Source organism: Eschrichtius robustus, chromosome 10 (assembly GCF_028021215.1).
Source record: "Eschrichtius robustus isolate mEscRob2 chromosome 10, mEscRob2.pri, whole genome shotgun sequence".
Taxonomy (NCBI): Eukaryota; Metazoa; Chordata; class Mammalia; order Artiodactyla; family Eschrichtiidae; genus Eschrichtius; species Eschrichtius robustus.
In genome coordinates, this window is record NC_090833.1 from 84655750 (window position 1) to 84679756 (window position 24007).

Here is a 24007-nt window from a genome sequence, read left to right on the forward strand (position 1 = left end):
TTTCTAACTTTTTTTTTTTTTTTGAGTTATTTTGGAAGCAGTCTTATTTCAAAAATTTGGTGTTTTGCTTTGTTTTTTTGTGTGCTGTATTGGTTTTTGTCACAATCTACACATAATACTGAATAACTCAGATGCAGTCAGTTCATCCTTTTCTAGATTTCTTATGGCCTCTGAAAAGATCATCAAATGCTTTTGGAGAAACAATATAAATTTCTGTTTTACTGTCATTCTTTTCTATATTCTTATCTTCAGTGTATTTAGTGAGTACCTACTATAGGCCAACCACTGCTTTTTATGGTAGGGATACAACTTTGATCAAAATAGTTAAAGCTCCTGCCCTTAGGAAACATTATTCTATATGAGACATGAAGATGTATATTTTTCTGTTTTTAAAATCAACTTTACTGAGGTTTGATTTACACACAGTAAAATGCACACGTTGTGTGTACTTCAATGAACTTTTACAAATGAATTCGGCCATATAACCACCACCATAATCAAGATACAGAACGTTTCCATCCCCTCAAGTCACCTAGCCCTATTCCAATTAATCCTTCCTTGACACCCACCTCGTCTCCTGTCAGTCACTGTTCTGTTTTGTCATGATAGATTAGATTTGTCTTTTATAGAATTTCATAAAAATGGAATCATACTCTTTTGCTCATACTCTGATTTCCTTTGCTCAGAATGTTTTATGAGATTCACATTTTTGCATGTCAAGTAGTCATCCCTGTTTGTCGATAATTACTATTCATTATATGAATAATTACATATCATTGTATGGATATGCCACAGGTTGTTTATCCATTCACCAGATGATGAACATTATGGTTGTTTCCAGGTTTTGATCATTAAAAATAAAGCTATGAAGAGGCAAAAACCAGAGCCGACCAGTGGAATGTTAACTATGTAGAAACATCTGCTAAAACACGAGCTAATGTTGACAAGGTATTTTTTGATTTAATGAGGGAAATTGGAGCCAGAAAGATGGAAGACAGCAAAGAAAAGAATGGAAAAAAGAAGAGGAAAAGTTTAGCTAAGAGAATCAGAGAAAGATGCTGCATTTTATAATCAAAGCCTAAACTCCTTTCTTATCTTGACCATACTAATAAACATAATTTATAAGCTTTGCCATTGAAGGCTCAGTTGACTGAAATTACTTTAACATTTTGGAGATCATGTATCTCTAAAAGCATGAATTGGAACTGCACTGAAAGTCAAATTCACTTAAAAAAGAAATTAATGTGGCTTCACCAAGAAAAAAAAAAAAGCTTTTGTGTGTGCACATTTTCATTCCTAAGTAAATACCTAGGAGTGTAATTGCTGGATCACGTAAATGCATGATTAATTTTATAGTAAAAGACAAACTGTTTACCAAAGTGGTTGGACCATTTTGGATTCCCATCAGGAACATATGAGAGGTCCAGCTGCTCCATGTCGTCAACATTTGATACCGTCTTTTAAATTCTGGCCATCTTAATGGCTATGTAGTGATAAGCATGCGTTTCGTTTCCTACCCATACTAGTCTACTTATGTAACCCCACTTTAAAACTGATCATTTTATTAACTTCAGGAAAAATCTAAACCATGTAAAGGGTGTAAAAGAAAATAACTGGCTTGACTCTGCTTATATTTTGTTTCCATTTTTCCGCATGAAATCCCCAGGCTCTCTAGGAAACATAAAACCGGTGTCAGGCAGGCTCTTCATTCGAGGCCCCAACATCTAAGGCCTGCACGTACTTCCACCGCTTCCTCGCGCCTCCCCGACACCTTTCTAAGAATTTCCCAGGGAACCGCGCGGCGCGAAGCGGGGCGGGCTGTGGGTCCCCAGGCTCCGCCCCTTACCGGCACCCACCCACTACCCAAAACAAGGCCGCAGGCTGGAGAAAGAAGGTAGCTTCCGGTCTCGCGACTGGCTCTAATCCCGCGAGAAGAGAAGATAGCCGCCCCGGCCGAAGGCGGTCGGTAGCAAGGAAGGGGGTGTGGCCGGGGAGCGCGAAGTCCCAAGGCGTGAGGGAGAGGAGGCGGGGTCGCGCGCACCGGGCGTACGCATGCGCGCACGCGGCCGGTCGGGCTGGGCTGAGAGGGGAGGGGTTGGCGGCGGCGGCCCAGGCGGCGTCGATATTTCCGCGATCTGGACGGTGCGTGGCGGTGCGGTTGGCCACGGGAGAAGTAGGTAGGGACCGCCGTGCGGAGCCATTGAGACTTCTTCCCTCCCGTGTCAGAGAGCCGCAGCCCCCCGCGCGGGTGGCGGACCCTGGGGACGCCAGGTCACCCTGCGGCCCCTGCCCACCCGCCGCGCTTCAGGTAGGAGCTGCGGGCTTCCCCGTGCCCGCTGCCCGCCGGGGCCCTGGCCTTACTCGGTGTTATCGGGGCGACGACCTGGCACCGGGCGTGCCAGTTCTCCCGCGCGACGACAGCCCTGTCCTTGCCTCCGTGCCCGTGGGGCTGGGGCCGGGCCGGGCTGACCCGGGTGGGGCGATCCCCTCCTCAGGTGCGCCCCCGCCCTGGGCCCGGCGGCTGGGGCCCGGCGGTGCTCTCCCTCACGCCATGCCCCCCGGACAGGCTGTGTAGGGGTCCGGCCGGGCCGGGCGAGGTTGGCCCGGCGAGCTCCGGGCAGGTGAAGGACCACCTTGACTTGAGTAGTTGCTGGGGTCTTGGGCTTCGAGAGGGGACCCTGAAGAGTGCCTTGGTTATTTGTGGCCAGTGTTGAAAGTAGGAAGCTCTGGAGTTGGTTCTTTTTGGGCCAGTGGTGGGATGGTTTGTGATTCTTTCTTCCTAAATAGGCAAACTGTTTGAGTCCTGGTAGATGGTGGGCTCTTATTAAATGAGTAGCAGCAGTGTTAATTGACGTGGGATTTAATTGCAGTAAGGTAGTTTTTTACAGTGCGGTCCTCAAACTCAGAAGAGCTCTGCTTAAAGAGTTTAGTAAGACTTTCATCCAATACTTAAACGCACATGGTTTGCAAATACTCTTGCCCCGAAAGCTACATCCTCTCTTTTACACCAATATTAATTTTATAGGAATAATGGTTATGAAAGCTTCTGTAGACGATGATGATTCAGGATGGGAGCTCAGTATACCAGAAAAGATGGAAAAAAGCAATACAAACTGGGTGGACATAACCCAAGATTTTGAAGAAGCTTGTCGAGGTGAGTTTGAATTTTTGAATTAGAAGTTCAAAATTTGGGAAAGGGTGCAATAAAAATGTGGATTGTGATTTCTAAACTATCTCAATAAGTTTAAAAAAATCAACATGTGTGGTTTATCGAGTTTGTTAACCACACTTATTCATTCTCTATCTTCTGATTTTAACTTTCATTTAAAGCCAGTTTATATAGGATATAGCATTAAATACAGATGTTCAGGCAGTTTCTTGGGTTAAAATTTTCTAACTTTTAAGTAACAGGTTAGAGAGCACATAGCAATAATTTCAAACTGTGGAAATATGAATTCTGTTGCCCTAAGGACGGGAGTATTATTGTATATTTTGAGGTTTGAAAATAATCAGATCATGTCATTCCCTGCTTAAGATCCTCCAGTGGCTTCCTGTTGCATGTAGAGTAAAATTCTAACTTCTTCCCTTTGGCCTATGTGATCTAGTGTCTGCCTCAGACTTTTTTTGTACCACTGCTTCTCTAGACTCATTATGTTTAGTCATGAGATCCTTATCTCATTAAACACACCAAGGTCGTGTCCCCAGGTCTTTACATAGCCAGCTTCTTCCTCACCACTTAAATGTTACTGTCCCAGGGACTTCTCTGGTGGTCCAGTGGTTGAGACTCAGTGCTCCCAATGCAGGGGGCCCAGGTTCCATCCCTAGTGAGAGAACTAGATCCTGCATGCCACAACTAAGACCCGGTGCAGCCAAATAAATAAATAAATATTAAAAAAAAAAAAATGTTACCGTCCCAGTGAGGTCTAACAGCCAATCTAAGCAGATTTATCCCCTCATTCTCTTCTATCCAGCTCCGCCTCAGTTGAATCACCCTGCTTTATTTTCTTCATGGCACTTATCTACTGTGAGAAACCATCATTTTCAGTTACCTTTTGTTGTTAGCCTCACCCACTGAAATATAAGTTCTGTGAGTGCAGAAATCCTGTCGATAACCCTAGCACACAGAACAGTGCCTGGTACATAGTAAGTTCAGTAGATGCTTGGGCATAAATGATTGGAGAAATAAGCATGTTTGTTGTTTGAGAAGAAAGAGCCTTAGGGAGAGAATGAAGGTAAGAGAAAGGAACAAATGATAGAGTGAGAGCTTGAACTTTAAGAGAGGATGGGATCAAGAACATTGTAGAGAAATTAACCTCAGGAAAAGAATAGGGACTTACTGAGACAGGACGAATGAAGGTTAAGATGATGAAGATACAGGTATATTTCTAAGTGGGTGGGGAGGAATGGTGGAGGGATTCACACCTTGATGGCTTCTATTTTCTTGGTGAACGGAGGGTTAGGCTTTTAGTGATGGTGACGTGTGTTTAGAATAGTGCTCTTAGGGAGAGGAGTAAAGACTTGGAGCAGCTGCAGGTGGAAAGGGAGCCAGCTGAGTATAAGCAAAGCGATAACTCATGTGCTTACCCTTCGACTGTTCTGAAATACATGTCCAGTTGAAGTATGCCTAGGTGAGATAGTGGAAAGAACGTTAGACTGAGCGTTGGGTGACTGCCCAAATATGTCTAAGAGAGAAAGAAGTGTAAGTTACAGTGTAGTTTTTGTGCTCAGTGTTCTTAGACTATTAAGTGGATCACACCTATAATCTCGGATTGATTTTCAGTGACCTATAAAGGTTTTATGAAGTATATATGGCTTGAGTTGGGCCGTAAAGGAGTGGTCAAGTTTCTGTTAAGTGAATGTTAGGGAATTACTCTAAACTGAGATGAACCATTAGAGCCAAAGTTCAGTGAGACTTTATGTTTTTCTCTTTAATATAAATTTATTTATTTATTTATTTATTTTTGGCTGCGTTGGGTCTTCATTGCTGCACGTGGGCTTTCTCTCGTTGCAGCGAGTGGGGGCTACTCTTCGTTGCTGTGCACGGGCTTCTCATTGCGGTGGCTTCTCTTGTCGCGGAGCACGGGCTCTAGGTGCCCGGGCTTCAGTAGTTGTGGCACGCAGGCTCAGTCGTTGTGGCTCGCGGGCTCTAGAGTGCAGGCTCAGTAGTTGTGGAGCACGGGCTCTAGAGCGCAGGCTCAGTGGTTGTGGCGCACGGGCTTAGCTGCTCTGCGGCATGTGGGATCTTCCCAGACCAGGGCTCGAACCCGTGTCCCCTGCATTGGCAGGCGGATTCTTAACCACTGTACCACCAGGGAAGCCCAGAGACCTTTATGTTGGATGAACAGTGAATAATTCTGCTTCTTTGGGGAAGGAACCTTGAGTAGAAAATATGGTTTAATACCTGCTTCAGTGTGGATTGAGAGAGGGTGGCATATCATTTTGTTGCCAGCATCAGACTATCCTATTAAATACTCCTCCATAATTAGCCCTTGTACTGTCTCAGGTGGCTCAAATGTGAGGTATACTTCTTGAAACTAAAAAGTTGATAAAGAATTAATCTTTATGTATGATTTTTGGACTGAAGGCTGTTAGCATTCTTGAGCCTATGGTATTAATAATTTGTTTTCCCCTCCTGAAATAATCAGATTCATAGCCTTGATTATAGGTTAGACTTCTAACACCTTTCTGAAAACTAAATTTAATACACATACCATTACATCTTTTTCTTAACTGTCGCAGTGGTTTCTCTTTGGTAACAGTGTGATGGCATTTGGATAGACTTTGGTGATTTCAGGGGAGGGGAGTACTATAAAATAATCTGAATACTGATGACAGCGTTTTTCATGCACATTTCTACTTATTCTTTTAGAGGCTCTTCAGAATCTTCGGGATCAAATTCTAACTTTCATCATTTATTTCTTATTGGTCAGATGGCACACATTCCTGCCACATTTCCTATAGCTGACATTGAGGCTTTTTTTTTTTTCTTTTCCAAATTATTTTGAATGTGTAGTGCCATCACTGTTATTTTACCTGATATGTAACATATCATTCGTCTAAATTACACCTCTGAGCTTCCCTTCTCTGGGAAACCTTGCCCAATTCAGTCCATCTCATTTTGTTACCTGTAAAGCCTCTGCTCTTTATATGCCACTTGTTTGTCTATATTTAGGTACTTTCTGAATTACAAAGTTACAACTTAGACACTTCACTTAAACATAAATGATCATAAAAGATACACTGCTGCTGCTGCTTCTGCCTGCTAGATTCCCTTCTTCCACACTTGCTCTGCATAGCCAACAACCTCTCCTAGGATGTTGACACCATTAGGTGTCTAGAGCCCAGAGGTAATCCAAGGTCAGCTATAATTACTTTCATTCTTTCTAAACTCTAATTTAGGAGGATATGGGCCCATCCTCTCATCCTATTTTCTTCTCTCTTTGATGGCTTAGTTCATTCTTCCTTAGTCAATCTTTATAACAGGTATCACTGTTTAGGACCCCCATAAGCCGTCCAGTTCCTTTAGGTCTTGCCCAGTACTTTCAGAAAACTCCTTTTGTTGTTTTCTCTTCCCTCATTTAAAATCCAGGATGCTTAAGCCTCTTATTTCTCTTCTTTCCTGTTGTCTTCTCTCACCCAGAACAATATATTTGTTTTTAAGAATAAATGAATATTCTAAGGCCATGTTTCTTCAAACCAGAGAATATCTGGATCTTGTACTTCAGAAGTATGAGAACCTGTATTACATGAAATGCTGTCATTGTGGGTGATTGCCAGGAACCAGCATAATTATGAACACAAGCTTGGGCCCTGACACTGTAGCAATACTTGATTATAATGTTATCATCCATTTGGTCTGGAATATGTTTCTGTAATCTTTTAAAAAGGTTATCATTGAACTGATTGCATAGCATTTAACAATTATTATAGAAGAAGTATAGATTCTTGATAAAATTTTAATGGACTTTCACTCCACCCCCTCAATTCATGAACCCCAGTTTGAGAATCATTGTTCTATGCATTTGCTGTTTGTTACCATTTTATTCTAAGAGGAAAAAGATGGACAAAAATTGTCCTGGTGAAAGATCAGGGCAACCTGTAAAACTTTTTTTTAAGTGATTTTGGTTTTGGAAATGAAAATTATGTTTTCCTTGTTCCATACTATCAGGAATATTTTTAGTGGTGGGGCATGGATGGGGTGAGCAGCACTGGTAATTGTGGATCATTCTTGTTCTCCACCAGGGGTGATTTTGCCCCTCACGGGACATTTGCCAATGTCTTGAGACGTGTTTGGCTGTCACGTTCGGGGGTGGGGGTTTGCTGCCGGTGTCTAGTGGGTGCACATTGAGGATGCTGCTAATCATCTGATGCACGGTGTGGCCCCCACAAAAAATAAGCTTTCTGCCCAAAATAGCAGTAGTGCCGCTTAGTTCACTCCATTTAGATTACTTTTAAGAATGTTCAGCTATCATTTAACCTCTTTGACCTTGAATTTTTTTAGGAAAGGAACACATGGAAGTCATAAGACCTGTAACGACTAGCATTAAATAGCACATGCAGTAGGAAGGGAATGGGACCTTTGTTGCATTTTGAAGGCTCTTCTTACCAGATTTCCCCCTAATCTTGTATTGTTTATCCTGCTCTATGTTAGGAGCTTTGGTCAATAGAAAAGGTGTCCTCAGAAGTCACTATTTTCCCCCTGTTAGTTGGTTATTTTAGTAATCATGATTCTAGATAGCAGGCTTTTATTGCTGTTTCTTGATTCCCCCCCACTCCCATTTGGGCATTATCTATGGACTTCCCCCCACATAGTTAGAGCTATGCAAATATTATTCATAGCTGAGCCAAAGAGTAAAACTGTTGTTGCTTTTCCCTTCCTACACATTTCTGTTTTATGCAAAAAATATTTATTCAGAAATCACGTACTTGTCATTAATTCTACCTTACACCCTTCACCAGTTGTCTAAATCTTCTTAAGACATTCAGGCACATCAGACATCCTATTGTGTTTAATCTCCATAAAGAAATTTCTTCTCAAGTCTCTTACTTTGCTCAGATCTGGACTTTTGCCTTTTGTACCTGGTGTGATCCTGAGATCTTCCTTCATCATCAGCCTGGGGTTTCTTACTTTTCTCCCTTGTTTTGATTAGACATCTTTATTATCTTCCTGAGTAAAACACATGGGAGATACAGTTTTTTGAGACTCTGGGCGTCTGAAAATGTCTTTATTGTATCCTCCCGCCTTATTGATAATACATCTGGGTACGTTTGAGAATTTTGAGCGCATTGCTCAAGTGTCTGATGACATTCTGATTACTGAGCTTTCATATGTAACCTTTTAGTATCTTCTCTTTGTTCCCCATGTCCAGAACTTTCACAATGGTTTGCTTTGTTGATGACTCTGGAGCCCTTTCACTTTGATCTTTCAGTTCTGGGGAATTTTCTTTCTTTTTTTTTTTTTTTTCTTAAAAATAGTTTTATTTTAAATCCAAATGAATTTTTAGTTTAAATCCAAACTTTTACAAAAACTAAACACTTTCTTAATTAAGTATATACCAAAAATATCAATGATTTAACTTGCTTTTGTGTATAGTTTTTCCAAACATGAGCACCACCATGATCATTACCATTACAACTATAGCATTCCTTTTTTTTTTTTTAAATTAATTAATTAATTTATTTTTGGCTGTTTCGTCTTCGTTGCTGCATGTGGGCTTTCTCTAGTTGGGGCGAATGGGGGCTACTCTTCATTGCAGTGCGTGGACTTCTCATTGCGGTGGCTTCTCTTGTTGTGGAGCACAGGCTCTAGGCTTGCAGGTTTCAGTAGTTGTGGGACACGGGCTCAGTAGTTGTGGCTCGAGGGCTCGAGAGTGCAGGCTCAGTAGTTGTGGTGTGCGGGCTTAGTTGCTCCGCGGCATGTGGGATCTTCCCAGACCAGGGCTCAAACCTGTGTGCCTTGCATTGGCAGGCGGATTCTTAACCACTGCACCACCAGGGAAGTCCCACGGCATTCTTTTTTAAAACTTGTTTTTCATCCAGAATTTCACACATTAATTTTTCAGTTGGATATTTAAATTCCACTATTAATCATGAATCACAGAAATGGCAGTCAAAGATATCCTCTGATCTTCCTTACTCTGACCCTCTCTCTTTTCACGTGGCTTTCTGAGTTTGGCAATTGTCAACAGATTTACGGAGCTGCGGGAAGAAGCTGATGATTTACAGAGCTGCGGGAAGAAGCTGATGATTTACGGAGCTGCGGGAAGAAGCCGATGACCCCATTTCATTCTTCCTTCCCTCTGTAATTCCTATGTCTGTGTAAGGATAGGCTCTCCACTTCAATACAAGTCTTGCACAGGATGTTCTACACATATTTTTGTATATTTATTGAAAAAAATCCGTGTATAAATGGACCCACGCAGTTCAAACCCATGTTGTTCACAGGACAACTGTAGATCCTTCACACGCCTTCTCAACACTGCACTCCACGTAACCACTGAATGACCAACATGGATGGGTTCATTTATCTTGAGTCTTTCTTCTGTTATATGTGGAATCTGCTATTCAAGTCTGATAGGTTTTTGCTTCCGTTTGGTCTTTTCTGTTTCACATATTCTGTGGGGAACTTTCTTGAATTACTCTTATTTCCTCTTTGTTTTTTTCTCTATTCACATTATGGAGTGTTTACTTTTTGGATATTGAAACGTCTAGGCTGATTATCTGTTTTTTTTTTGTTATGCTTTCTTGCCCATTTTCCATCTCTTTGTATTTTTCCTCAATGCTGTAGACTGAATGTTTGTGTCCCCCCAAATCATATATTGAAACCTAATGCCCAATGTGATGGTATTAAGAGGTGGGGCCTTTGGGAGGTGCTTAGGTCATCATAGTGGAGCCCACATGATTGGAATTGATGTTCCTATGAAAGAAACCCCACAGAGCCTCCCTAGTCCCTTTTGCCATGTGAGGTTATAGTGAAAAGATGGCTGTCTAGGAAGTGGGCCCTCTCCAGACACTGAATCTGGTGGTGCTTTGATCTCAGACTTTCTAGCCTCCAGAACTGTGAGAAATAAAAGTTTGTTATTCATAGGCCACCCAATTTATGGTATTTTGGTTATAGCTGCCTGAGTGGACTAAGACTCTTAATTTAATTTTTCTTTTCTGCTGTAATGTTTTTAATTTCTAAGATTTTTTCCCTCTGAATGTTTCTTCTTTTAATAAAAGTAGAGTGTTCTTGTTTCAGGGTTGCACTATTTTTTCTCTCTAAGAATAATAATAGTTCTTTTGAAATTTTGTTTCCCAACGTAGTGTCTTTCCTCCAACTTGCCTTTTTTAGTTTGTTTTCTTTGGTTTCTATCTTTCGTGTTAGGGGATTACTTCAGATATCTAAGAATCCTTTGTTGCCTGTCGAATGGGGGGGCTGCCAAAAAGCCAGCTGGAAGCTCCGAATTTTTGAGCAGGACTCTTCTGCTATGAACGCCAGTATCAGGTGATCTGACTTGGCTTTTGTGTTGGAGAACCTCTGGTGTCAGTTATTTAGCGCCTTCCTCTTGGAAAGATTATATTCTGTAGAGAAAATTTATCTAATCTCCTGCTTGAGGTTGAAGATTTGACTGTCTGCCTGTGATTTAACAGTTAAGTGGGGGAAGAGGTCTGGAATTTTCACATATTCACTTAATGCCCCCTCTTTCCAGTACTGAACCCTACCCTTCAAATAACCTTCTGTCCCTGGAGATTTTTTGGTTTGCCCTTTTCAAAGAAAGCCTTCAGTATTATCCAGGGTGAGGGAGGGGTGGTTATCTTGTTCTGTAAATTAGGGCAGGGCTCTGGGCTGTCTGATGACTCAGTTCTCTATATTTTAGCCCATCTTTATATCCTCACTTTCAGAGGTAAGTGGTAAATCGGGTTGGTTTTGGCTTTCTCCACTGCTGGTTTTATTTTTCTTGGGTTTGCTAGGAAACGTCTTTCTGTTTCCAAGTTTCCCTAATTTTGTTGTATTATTTCTGTACCTATTTTTCCTCTTCCTTTAGGTTCATAGCTTTCTTTAAAAAAAAAAAATTATTTTTTTCCTTTAATTGTTTAAATGAGATTTCAGGAGGGAGTTAAAGGTTGTTGCATGTGTTCAGTTGGCCACCTTTACCCAGGGGTAAACTTTAATTCATCTGTTTAATTATCACTGTACAACGGTATTGGATTCCAGCTATATCATAGATTCAGTAGGGCCTTCATAGCGACCCTAGCAGTGAACTTAACCATCATGTACAATGTTACGTGTAGAAATATATTCAAAGATCTGTAACACCAGTTTTCAAATGATCTCATTTATAAGAGGGTAAAATGTATTTGCGTTGTCAAATAGTTCCATGTTTTTCTCATCCCGTTAGATTACTTTTCTTCAGGAGAATGATCGTATGCTTCAAGTGCTTAGCACTGCTGCAAACCCAAACTCCAGCTACAAGTTATAGTTCATTGTTCATTGCCAAGGCAAAAGGGAGGACGTCCTAAGGAACTTTAACAGAATCATCTAGTACAAGCCTTCATTTTACAGATGATAAAATCAGGGCCCAGAGTGATCAACTTGCTTCTAGGTCTGTGGAGTGTTCAGTGAAGCTATTTGGTACCCAAATCTACCCTAAGTATATGGTAAATTATTACAGCAGTTCTCAATTTTTTGGTATCAGAACCCCATTATACTCTTAAAAATACCCTCTTATGCTTTTAAAAAGTGTTGTTTATGTGTATTATATGTATATTGATGTTTACGGTATTAGAATTTAAAACAGAAATTTAAAAAATACTTGTTCATTTGAAAATGGTAATAAACCCCTTGCATGTCAACATAACATTTTTAAAATGAAAAACGTATTTTCCAAAACAAAGAACAACTTTGAAGAGTGGCATTATTTTATACTTTTGAAAATCTCTTTGATGTCGGCATAATAGAGGGCACCTGAATTCCCTATCTGCTTCTGTGTTCAGTCTGTTGCCACATGTCGTTTTGGTAGAAGTATAGGAAGTATATCAGGCCTCACCAAATATGTAGTTAAAAGATGGTGGAACCTTTTCAGGTAATTGTGGATATTCTTTGCTACTATACCAAAACTTGGCAGGTGGTAGTTTCTTAAAGATTAAGTTTGCAGTGTGGAATCTGAAAGCGTATCAGTGGACCTTTCATGCTGTGTTACATAAAGTATATTGGTCTGTCTAGAACGTTGAATGGATCTTTTATCCATGCCTGATTTTGTAACATGCATTGCTATTTGCAAAATATTGGTTTAGTGAGTTAAGCACATTTTCCAAGTGTTGACACACTTCATTATACAGTATTAAAAAGCACATTTGTTAATATCGCCACAGTATCCTCAGGAAAGCCTTTTTAAGTATTGGGACACTGTCAAGTTCACAGTGGCAGATACATGTTTTCCAAAATTCTGATTTTTTCTTGAAAGCTCAAATTTTATCACTGGCAATAAACCTTGTCAGTTATTTTCCTAAAGTGACAAACTCATTTATTTTCAAGAAAATGCCATATTGACAAGTCTGAATAACTATAATTTGTCACTGTTCTTTCAAGTAAAAGTGGTGTTCCATGATGGTTGTGCAAGAGCTTTTCCTTGAGACAGTCTCTTACTTTGGTAAGCAGAGGAAGTGTTTATGTATACTTCCCATTTGTCAAATAGAATATTAAAAAGATGTATTCAAAGATTGAAATTTAATTACATATATCAGGACCAGCCCTAGGATGAAGTGAGTGAGGCAATTAGGGTACAAAATTTAAGAAGGCACTACTTGAAAGTACCTCCTTAAATTTTGCACCCTACATGCCTTACTTGCACTCTGGTCCTGGCCCTGAGATTAATAATTTTTACTGTTCCATCAAGGACTTCTTAAGTGAAAGTGCATGGAAGTGAAGAATACACTGTTTAGCTTGGGGCCACTGTCTTGATTTGTGCTGAAGCTAAAGAGTTTTGCCCTTTTCCTCTTTACACCATTGCTTTTGCATCATCGTTGTAAATGTCAACACAATGAAAAAAAGTTTAGTATTATTTACAAAATGTATTAGTATTATTTTAGTATTTTAGTTGTAGTATTATTACAAAATGACTTTAACATCACAGACTCCTGGGTTCTCAAACCATCTTTGAGCACCACTGTCTGTTCTATTATGCTTCATTATAGTATTTTGATAAATGCTTCTCATTGATTTATCTGTTTCTGTACATGGAACTTTAAAAAATGAATGTCATTTAACTTATTAGCTAGGGAGATTAGTAATATTCTGAGAACTGCTTCTTTATGTCTTCCACAGGAGTTGACCACCAACATTTAAGCTACTTAAAAATGATACAGTAGTGGTTCTCCCTTTACTTGCACATTGAAATCATCTGGAGTACTTTAAAACCACTCTATGGGTCCCACTCCTAGAATTTGATTGGTTTGGGGTGCTGATTGGACATTGGGGTTTTCAAAAGCTCCCCAATTGATAGTGATATGCAGCCAAGGTTGAGAACTGCTGCTTTATGGAGGATTAACACTCTTTTGATCAGCTGTTTATGCAAGTGTTTTCTACATTATTTAAATAAAATGTAATAAAAAAATAGTTTCGACACTGTTCCTGGGACAAAAAGAGATTAGATTATGATGCCAAGTAGGTTAAAAACAACTTGAGAAATAGCATACAGTTTTGTGAAAAAGTTTACTTAGGGAGAAATGTATTAGTGGTTTTTTTTAAAATGAGGCTGATAATTCTGGTTGTATTATTGTAGCCTGTGATGGGTCACTTGTTAATTCTCAGAAGTTCAATTTATAGTTAGTGTTTAAATATTCACTGTGTAGAAGACATTATATTAGTAATTGAGTAGAAATAACATGACCATTTCTTAGAAAATGAAGTTTAAAGGACTGCAAGCACATTTTTCAGGTGCTAATATTTTGTTTCATTTTTTTCTTAGAATTCACAGTTAAATATAAATATGGTATTATTCAAAAGATTTTTCTCTTTGTTTCTTTTAGAATTAAAGTTGGGAGAACTGCTTCATGATAAGCTGTAAGTATTTGTGTCCTTTGAAATAGTGTAGTGTAATATTTCCATCTATTTTGTCTCCTGTGCAATAGTATTCCTTGAAGTCTGAGTAATTTTACATTTCAAAGCTGTAAGAATAACACTAATTATATATTTTTAACCTTGGTCAGCTGTTTTGGGGCAGCTGACCTTAGTCGTGATAGGAAGTGGTCGTACCTAGTGAAACTGTGACTTATGGTCATTCCTTGAGGGTAGGTGTACAGGATGTGGAATTTCTTGAGAAAAGGTATTGGTTGCATGTCGTATGTGATAACGCTGGTTGATGACCAGAGGTAGGTGATTAAATGCCTAGGTGAAAGTAGATTGAGAATCCCTAGAAAGGTAAATGAAAGGAAATTCTTGATTATATTTATACTCCCATAGATAGCCTCAGTTCCCATACTGCTGTGGCCAGACTCAATTTTCAAGGTTGGGAGTATGAAATTTTAAATTAGTAAGTAGACAAGATTGGACATTTGTTAGGGGAAGTAGAAACTTGAAGCTTAATTCTTCTCAGACTTTAGTGACATCAGAATCATCAGAAGGGTTTTAAAACACAGATTTCTGGAACCCACCCCCAGAGTTCCTTATTTAGTAGGTCTAGTGTGGGATCACAGAAGTTGCATTTCTCAAGTTCTCAGGTGAGATTGATGCTGCTGATCTAGGGACCACACTTTGAGAACCACTGTAGGTCATCGTTTTGATGTCACAGGCAGTGATAGGAAGGATATAATGAAATCAAACCATAAGCTAATGCAGGAAAGAATGTGGCTCCTGACTATGGAATAACATTTGAGAGAGGGCCGCTACAGGGACATAGCCCTCTTCATTTCCCCAAGGTTTTAGACACTGAGCCCAGGGATCATGATTGCCAGCAGCCTGCCCTGGCCATCTATTAAATTTGTATCCTTTTAATCCATATCTTCTTTAACTGTCATTTCTTTTCCCCCTAGTATGTATGGTCTTCTAGCCTTCTATGTCATTTACTTATCTTTATTGTTTGTTTCCTTCCACTAGAACGTAAGCCCCATGAGACAGGCAAGTTTTTTTTGCTCACTCATGTATCTCAAGTGCCTAGAACAGTGCCTAGCACATAAGCAGGCACTCAGTATTTGTTGAATGCATGGAATAGCTAACTTAATGCTACTCTGGTTTCTGTAGCAATTTTACTAATAAAGCAAATACCTTATTTTAAAAAAAAATTTTTTATTGGAGTATAACTGCTTTACATTGTTGTGTTAGTTTCTGCTGTACAATGAAGTGAATCAGCTATATGTATACTTATATCCCCTCCCTCTTGAGCCTCCCTCCCACCCCCCACCCCACCTGTCTAGGTCATCACAGAGCACCGAGCTGAGCTTCCTGTGCTTTATAGCATGTTCCCGCTAGCTATTTTATGCATGGTAGTGTATATATGTCAATCCTAATCTCCCAGTTTGTCCCACCCTTCCCTGCCGCCTGTGTCCACATGTCCGTTCTGTACATCTGTGTCTCTCTCTGTTCCTGCCTTGCAAATAGGTTCATCTGTACCATTTTTCTAGATTCCACATATATGCATTAATATACGATATTTGTTTTTCTCTTTCTGGCTTACTTCACTCTGTATGACAGACTCTAGGTCCATCCACATCTCTACAAATGACCCGATTTTGTTCCTTTTTATGACTGAGTAATATTCCATTGTATATATGTACCACATCTTCTTTATCCATTCATCTGTTGTTGGACATTTAGGTTGTTTCCACATCCTGGCTATTGTAAATAGTGCTGCAATGAACATTGGGGTACCTGTGTCCTTTTGAATGGTTTTCTCAGGGTATATGCCCAGTAGCGGGATTGCTGGGTCATATGGTAGACTTTATTGATCTAGGGTTTTAATTGTGCCATTAACAGCTTTTCTTTAGTTGTTTTCATATAAGCAATAAACGGATACTTTGTTTTTAACAAATTTAAACATTAGAGATGAAGCAGAACTTCCCATGACACCATCTCTCCAACACAATCTCTGTTCTTTGCTTGGAGATAGTCATTGTTATAAGTCATCAGATTGTTACATGTCCTGGACCTATAAAAAATATATATACTTATATACATGAATGAAATCTATAAAACTAGTTAACTGTAAATGGGGATATATAGTACAGTATTCAGCTATGCCATTTTTTATGTAAGGGACTTGAGCATCTGTGGAGGCTCCTGGAGCCAACCCCCTGTATAGCAAGGGTCGACTGTGTGTATTCTGCAAATTCCCCACCCCCCCCTTTCAGTATATCTTGGAGATCTTTCCATGTTAGCTCCACCTTGTTCATTTTAACTGCTGCTTTTTATTTTATAAAATGACTGTACCATAATTTGTTCTATGGTATCCCTATTGATGGACATTCAGATTGCAACATTTTTTGGTAACATGGGAAAATTGAAAACATTTAATTTATACAAGCCTCTTTATACATATACATGTGCAAATGATTTTTAGGATAGAAGCCCAGAAATCAAATGACTGGATTTTAATGGATTCAGCCAAATTTTTTCCCTCACAAAAGTCTTTATCAATTTACACTAACACCAACAGCATATGAGAGTACAAATTAAAAAAAAAAGTTTCCTTACCCCGCCCGCCCGCCAAAAACCAGCATCATTTTGTTTTGCATTACTTGATTACATTAGAATTTGAATAGCTTTTTACTTTTTTATTAATAGTTTATATTTTCTCTGCTGTTAATTATCCATTCATGTCCTTTGCCTACTTTTCTTTGGATTATTTGCCTTTTCCTATTTGTATGAGTTAGTTATATATTCTGGATATTAACTTTTTCAAAATTACCTATATTAAAAATATTTCCCCTAGATAATTGTCAGTGTTTTAACTGACTGGTTTATTGTTGCATATAAATTTTTAATATTTTACACAGTTGGAGTTATCAACTTTTTTCTTTGTAGCTTTGTAAATTACTAAAAGAGTTTTTGTTTGTTTGCTTATTTTAGGTTTAGAACTTAAATCTGCCTGGGGTTTGTTTTATTAAATTGCGTAAATCAAAGATTTCACTTTTTCAGGATGGTTAGCCATTTGTCTTAATAGTATTTATTGACTAATACACTGTTTTTCCACTAATTTGAAATTCCACCTTTATCATATGTACTTCCTACAAAAACATGGCTTTGGATTGTTTTTTCTTCATCTGTGTATGCTAGAATGCTTTTAATTATTACAGGTTTATAGTATCTTTGATATTTGGTGAATCCCTATTGTTTTATTGAAAAGGTTCTTTTCCATTTTTGCATATTTTCTCTTTCAGCTTGACAAGCTCTTTGAAAAATACCATTTGGGTTTTGATTTGCAACATTGCGTCAGATTTATAGATGAGAGTTTTCTTCAGTATGCTCATATTGTCAGAGTATCTTAAATTGAAGCATTAAGAGGTTTGATGGATTTCAGGGAGTGTCTCCTTAAAGCTCTTCTTTTTTTTTTTTAATTGAATTATGGTTGATTTACAATGTGTTAATTTCTGCTGTACAGCAAAATGATTGTTATACGTATGTACATGTTTTTTTATGTATCCTTTTCCATTATGGTTCATCATAGGACATTGAATATAGTTCTCTGTGCTATACAGTAGGACCTTGTTGTTTATCCATTCTCTATATAATAGTTTACATCTGCTAACCCCAACCTCCCACTGCATCCTTCCCCCAACCCCCTCCCCCTTGACAACCACAAGTGTGTTCTCTATGTCCATGAGTCTGTTTCTGTTTCGTAGATAGGTTCATTTGTGTCATATTTTAGATTTCACATGTAAGTGATATCATACGGTTTTTGTCTTTTTCTGTCTGACTTCACTTAGTATGGTAATGTCTAGGTCCATCCATGTTGCTGCAAATGGCATTATTTCATTCTTTTTTATGGCTGAGTAGTATTCCATTGTATTTATGTACCACGCCTTCTTTATCCATTCATCTGTCAGTGGACATTTAGGCTGTTTCCATGTCTTGGCTGTTGTGCAATAGTGCTGCTGTGAACATAGGGGTACATGTATCTTTTTGAATTAAAGTTTTGTCTGTATATACCCAGGAGTGGGATTGCTGGATCATGTGGTAATTCTATTTTTAGTTTTCTCAGGAACCTCCGTACTCTTTTCCGTAGTGGCTGTACCAACTTACATTCCCACCAACGGTGCAGGAGGGTTCCGTTCTCTCCACATCGTCTCTAGCATTTGTTATTTGTAGAGTTTTTAATGATGGCCATTCTGAGCAGTGTGAGGTGGTACCTCATTGTAGTTTTGGTTTGCATTTCTTTTTAATAATTAGAGATGTTGAGCATCTTTTCATGTGCCTGCTGGCCATTTGTATTTCTTCTTTGGAGAAACGTCTATGTAGGTCTTCTGCCCATTTTTCAATTGGGTTGTTTTTTGTTGTTGTTGTTGAGTTGTATGAGCTGTTTATGTATTTTGGAAATTAAGCCCTTGTTGGTTGCATCATTTACAAATATTTTCTCCCATTCTGTAGGTTGTCTTCATTTTGGTTATGGTTTCTTTTGCTATGCAAAAGCTTGTAAGTTTGATTAGGTCCGATTTGTTTATTTTTCTTGATGTCTTACTGCTGCTGCTTTTCTGAGAGAAATGATTTAATGTAACCAGGTAGATGTCTTTATTTTCCTGGTAATCTAATGGCTTAGACTAAGCAAAATAGGAAGTCAGTAGCTTGATGGACAGTGGAACTTTCTTTTAGGCTTTTCTTTTCTCATATCTCAATTAAAGATATACTAACTAATCTGTCCACACTACATCACAACCATCTGCTTCTATGTCTAATAAGCTACAAACACCAGACCATAAAAATTTCTGGATTTTATTTTTTTCTTATGTAATGGTCAAAACTTTGGGCATTATAGATGGTAACATGCCAGGTTTTTAGACTTTCAAGGTGTAAAGAAAATGAAAAAAATCTAAAAGTTACATTTGATACTGATTATTCCAAACATAACTTTCTAAGTGTTAAATAGAGAAAATTATTTAAAGAAGGCAAAATGAAATCCATTGTAGATCAGTTGATCTCTTTTTTTCCAAAAACTTCTAATGTGTGAACTGTTTGAAGGAAGAACAAAAACAACTTTGGTTTTAGTTCTTTTCTTGCCTCATAGTACATGTAAAATAATTTGAGTGACAAGTACATGGAAGAATTTTTATGTTAAAGGAAGATTATCTAATTGAAGTAGAAGTGATAGCAAGTTGGGAAGACCAAATACATAAAATAGGGTAGTTATTTAAAGTACTGTGATAATTTTTGTACCATTGTTGGAATCTGGGTAAGCTTATTAGTTCATAAACAATTTGTAGAGTCAGTTTTTTTATTTGCAGATTTGGTCTTTTTGAAGCTATGTCAGCCATTGAAATGATGGATCCCAAGATGGATGCTGGCATGATTGGAAACCAAGTTAATCGAAAAGTTCTCAGTTTTGAACAAGCTATCAAGGTAGTCACCATTGTGCCTTTTGTGTTTTCTTTTGTTGTTTGTTATTCATATTTTAAAACATTTTGATTAATAACGGAAATCAAACAGTGTGTTAAAGTGTAATTTTCTTAAATGCCTCTCAGGTATGTAAACAAGCGTTGGTTATCTTTCTCTTTCCATTGAAATTTTAATCGTTTAAGGTCTCCATTAAAAGCTTGCTCTAAATTTGTGTCTGTGTGCATTTTTTAAGTTAATTTTTGAAAGCATTTGAGTATGTATTCATATACCTGGGTAATTGGCTTAGGGATTAAATTTTATGTATTAATATATTAAGTAAAATGCTCGTGGTAAGTGAACTAGATGTTTAACTCAATGAGAATTGATTTAGAAGTTCATTCATAGTTGCCTCAGAGTTTAATTTTTGCGTATTTTGTGAAGAAAGATTTGCTAAGTAAGTGGATAGTGTTAAAAAAAAATTATGAGTAGTATAGTTAATTAGTTTAAGGGAAATGTTTAAAACATTTCTTTTCTTTGTAAGTAGTTTTATTTTCTTTGTGAGTAGTTTCAATTCATTAAAATGCTTCATACTTATTAATGTTTAAAACTGATTTGAACTGTGCTTTTAAAATGCTTGTTGGTTTGACTTTATTTTTTTATAAAGGCCTTTATTCTGTTTCACATTTGAGAGGCTTTGATTTTTCATATTGAAGACCCATTAAGATACATTATTTTTAAGAATACAGAGTTAATTTGGCACCTTAGTTTTATCAGCTGATGAGATAGTTTCCTTAGAATTGATATTTTAAAATATTTACTGTACATAGTAGCCATACATATTTTAAAAACTTATATATATGTCATATTTCCCCTTCTTTTTAGGATGGCACCATTAAAATTAAAGACCTCACCTTGCCTGAATTGATAGGGATAATGGATACATGTTTTTGCTGTTTGGTAAGAGTTAAGATAACATGTTGGTTAATTTAAAAACTGTGACTTACTTGAATTTCAGTTTGGAAGTATATACATCAACATTGAATATGAAATATATGTAATGCTTGGCCTAGTAAGATGTACATAAGATTAGCAGGCCAAGTTATGCTGTAGGCAACAGCATTTTATCTTTTCATCTGAGTGGTTTTAGGTTCTCATTTTCTGGAAGGATATTTTCTTTCCAAGGAAGATAATAATATATAGGCATTATCCAAAGTACCCTTTTTATTCTCACGCTACCCAGGGAAACAAATCTGAAATTGGGAGGTTCCATTAATAAGCATGAAATTGAACCAAAGAGAATTTTGGATTGGCTTTGGATAAGTTTTTTTCCTAATCTAAGGTATACTGAAGTAAACTGGCCATTTTCTACTATGAAGAAAATTTTTTAATGATTTTTATATATATGCTGAATAGGTTGTCTTCCCTGGATCATGTGGTTTAATTGTGGGAAAATTCTCATTTGTACAGCCCTTTTTTCTGCCCCCTTCTTTCTGACTGTCCCTTTCTTTTTTAAACTTGATATTAAATCATTGTCCTTAGAAATAATATAAAATTTCTTCATTTGTGCATCCAGTAAAATACTCATTGATTGCCAGTGTGTGTGAAGTACTTCTGTTATGTATTTTTTGTGTGTATTTTTCACTTTGGTCTTTTTTTTTTTTTTAATAAATTTATTTAATTTATTTATTTTTGGCTGCATTGGGTCTTCGTTACTGTGCGTGGGCTTTCTCTAGTTACGGCGAGCGAGGGCTACTCTTCATTGCAGTGCGTGTTCTTCTCATTGCGGTGGCTTCTCTTGTTGCGGAGCACGGGCTCTAGGTGTGTGGGCGTCAGTAGTTGTGGCATGCATGCTCTGTAGTTGTGGCTCGCAGGCTCTATAGGGCAGGCTCAGTAGTTGTGGCTCACGGGCTCTAGAGGGCAGGCTCAGTAGTTGTGACGCACGGGCTTAGTTGCTCCGCAGCATGTGGGATCTTCCCGGACCAGGGCTTGAACCTGTGTCCCCTGCATTGGCAGGCGGATTCTTAACCACTGCGCCACCAGGGAAGTCCCTCACTTAGGTCTTATATCAGCTCTGTGAGCTATCTGGTGTCACTCTTATCTATTTGCCTAGGGTTACTTTGCTAGGAAGGGGCCTAACCAGAATCCTGATCCTGATTCTTCTTCCTCCAAAGCTGTCTGTTTCCCTCAGAGATGTTTTAATTACTCTTTCACCGTTTACTGTCCTAGTGGAATAGGATAAAAGGAGGCAAGGAGGAGGATTTTTGTCAAAGTTGAGGAACAATTCTGTGAGACTCGGGGCTGTATCTAAGTTTGAACTTTAATAGGCAGATAGTTTTCAGTCTGGAAAGTCTCTCTTCTGCACACTAGTAACGCAAAATACACATCTTAATTAGAGCAGTTTTCATGTGCTTTTCTCATTTTGTAATGTAGCATTTTTTTTTTTTGCTCTATTGCAGAATTCTTGGACTTAGTGTAAATTATAACTGAATAAACTTGGGCAAATTATTTACACTCTCTGACTATTTCTTTATATGTAAGATGAGAAAAATACCGCCTTCCTCAAAGTGTTAGGAAAAAATGAGATAAGATATATGAAAATACCTAGCATAGTACTTAGATATCATAATTACTCAGTTTTGGCTGCTGTTCTTCTAGCTTCTAGCACATGGTACTTGGCTCATGGTAGTCACTCAGTAAAATAGTGTTGCCTGATTATTTTTGTGTTTTAGAAAGATCCCTCTGAATGGGGTTACTGAAGTAGAGGTGGGAGGCAGGGAAACAGTTGCATAGTTTCTTGTAGTAATCCAGGTGAGATGTGATGCACTTGACTGGGTTAGTAATAGTTGGGTTGAAAAAGAAGAGTTGAATGAGTGGCTAAGAACCGGGTTAGCTCTAAAGTTGTGAATTCCTTAATTTCATGGGTTTTTATTGACTACATTGTAGAATTGATAGCTTTTGGATGTGATGTAAGGAGGCCCTGTAATTTCATTAATCTCTGAATATTCGCAAACTGAATTATATAAAAGAATGCTTCCCATATCTGTTACTTTAAGGTAATCATGTTTTTAATTCTTGAAAGACTTTAGTTAATGAAAGTGAATTCTAACTGTATTTTGTCTTTTCTGACCTTCCTTTTAATCATCTTTTAAATCTTGTGATTAATCATGTTTATTTGGGCCTGTGGCACTCTGGCCTTTGACTGTTGGATCAGACTTTTCAGACTCTGTGTATCACCTTAAACATGTGCATTCTTTTATTTCTTTATAGATAACATGGTTAGAAGGCCATTCCTTGGCACAGACAGTATTTACGTGCCTTTACATTCATAATCCAGACTTTATAGAAGATCCTGCCATGAAAGCTTTTGCTCTGGGTATCTTGAAAATCTGTGACATTGCAAGGGAAAAAGTAAATAAAGCTGCTGTTTTTGAAGAGGTAAGATTTTGTAATATAAGAATTCCTGAAGCTCGTTGACCACCTTATTCAGTGTGAAGTATTTAAATGATTGTGTGATATGTATTTTTTTGTCAACATTTATAGTTAAAAATAGTTTTTTAAAGTAATATGCTGTTGATGTTTACAAATATATTGGCTAAAACAATCCAGTTTTCTCCAAGAAAGGACCTTCATCTTAATGTGTGTTCCTTCTGTCAATCTCAGTCTTTAGATAAGAGGGAGCTAAGGAAAACAAAGTTATGAAGAATAATTTAGAATATAAACGTTTTCTTCCACTTAGTACTAAGTACCTCAGCCTGAGGAAGTGTTGTGCATTTTAGACATAGAAAGATTTTTTTTCTCTTTATCATAAAAAAAAGATTTCAGATACTGATATTTTAAGGGGAGATGTGATAGCATTTGAAACTATTGATAAGTAATTATTTTTGTTTAATTCTTTACTTTGTTGAAACTTTTTTTTTCACACTGTTACTGATACAGAATAAATATCTTAGGCTCCAGCAATGGTTCAGTGCAAAGCTTTTCTAAATTTATATTATGTATATGAGAATAATGAAATATATGCCTAATGTGATTTTCACATTTGAATGTGTGGCTTATGAGTTGTTTATGAAATACTGTGTACTTCTTATACACTCACTGGTTTTTTAGCTACATATTTGAATTGATATGGATGTCATTATGGAAAGTCTTATCCATTTGGATGGAATTTTTTATAAGATTAGTTTGAGTTAAAAAGTGAGAAGAGTCATACAAATTATTTTAAGTACATTCTTAAAGTACACCCAAAAAGACATAAAAAATCAGTGGGAAAGAGAAAGGATTTTTTTACCAAATAGTACTGGAACAATTAGTTAGTACCCTTGAAAATTACTTCATCAGCATTTTACATCTTCCTTAGTCCATTTGGGCTGCCATAACAGCATACCATAGACTGGGTAGCTTATAAACAATAATTTATTTCCTATAGTTCTGGAAGCTAAGAAGTGTAAGATCAAGGCAACAGCAGATTTGGTGCCTGGTGAGGGCCTGCTTCCTGGTTCATCT

General features: G+C 37.8%; 1 protein-coding gene across 3 annotated transcripts in view; it reads left to right on the plus strand.

Moving 5' to 3' along the window:
- Window positions 1-2063: 2063 nt before the first annotated feature.
- The window catches only part of NAA35 (N-alpha-acetyltransferase 35, NatC auxiliary subunit), a 94084-nt gene continuing 72140 nt past the window's right edge, over window positions 2064-24007 (plus strand). For 2 of the 3 annotated variants that reach the window (XM_068553401.1, XM_068553403.1), the window contains exons 1-6: window positions 2064-2308; window positions 3026-3154; window positions 14011-14044; window positions 19414-19528; window positions 20387-20461; window positions 22772-22939. In XM_068553401.1, the coding sequence (XP_068409502.1) occupies window positions 3031-3154; window positions 14011-14044; window positions 19414-19528; window positions 20387-20461; window positions 22772-22939 (516 nt within the window). In that variant the 5' untranslated portion in view covers window positions 2064-2308; window positions 3026-3030. The remainder of the gene's footprint in view (window positions 2309-3025; window positions 3155-14010; window positions 14045-19413; window positions 19529-20386; window positions 20462-22771; window positions 22940-24007) is intronic. The other variant, XM_068553402.1, reaches the window with a different exon arrangement.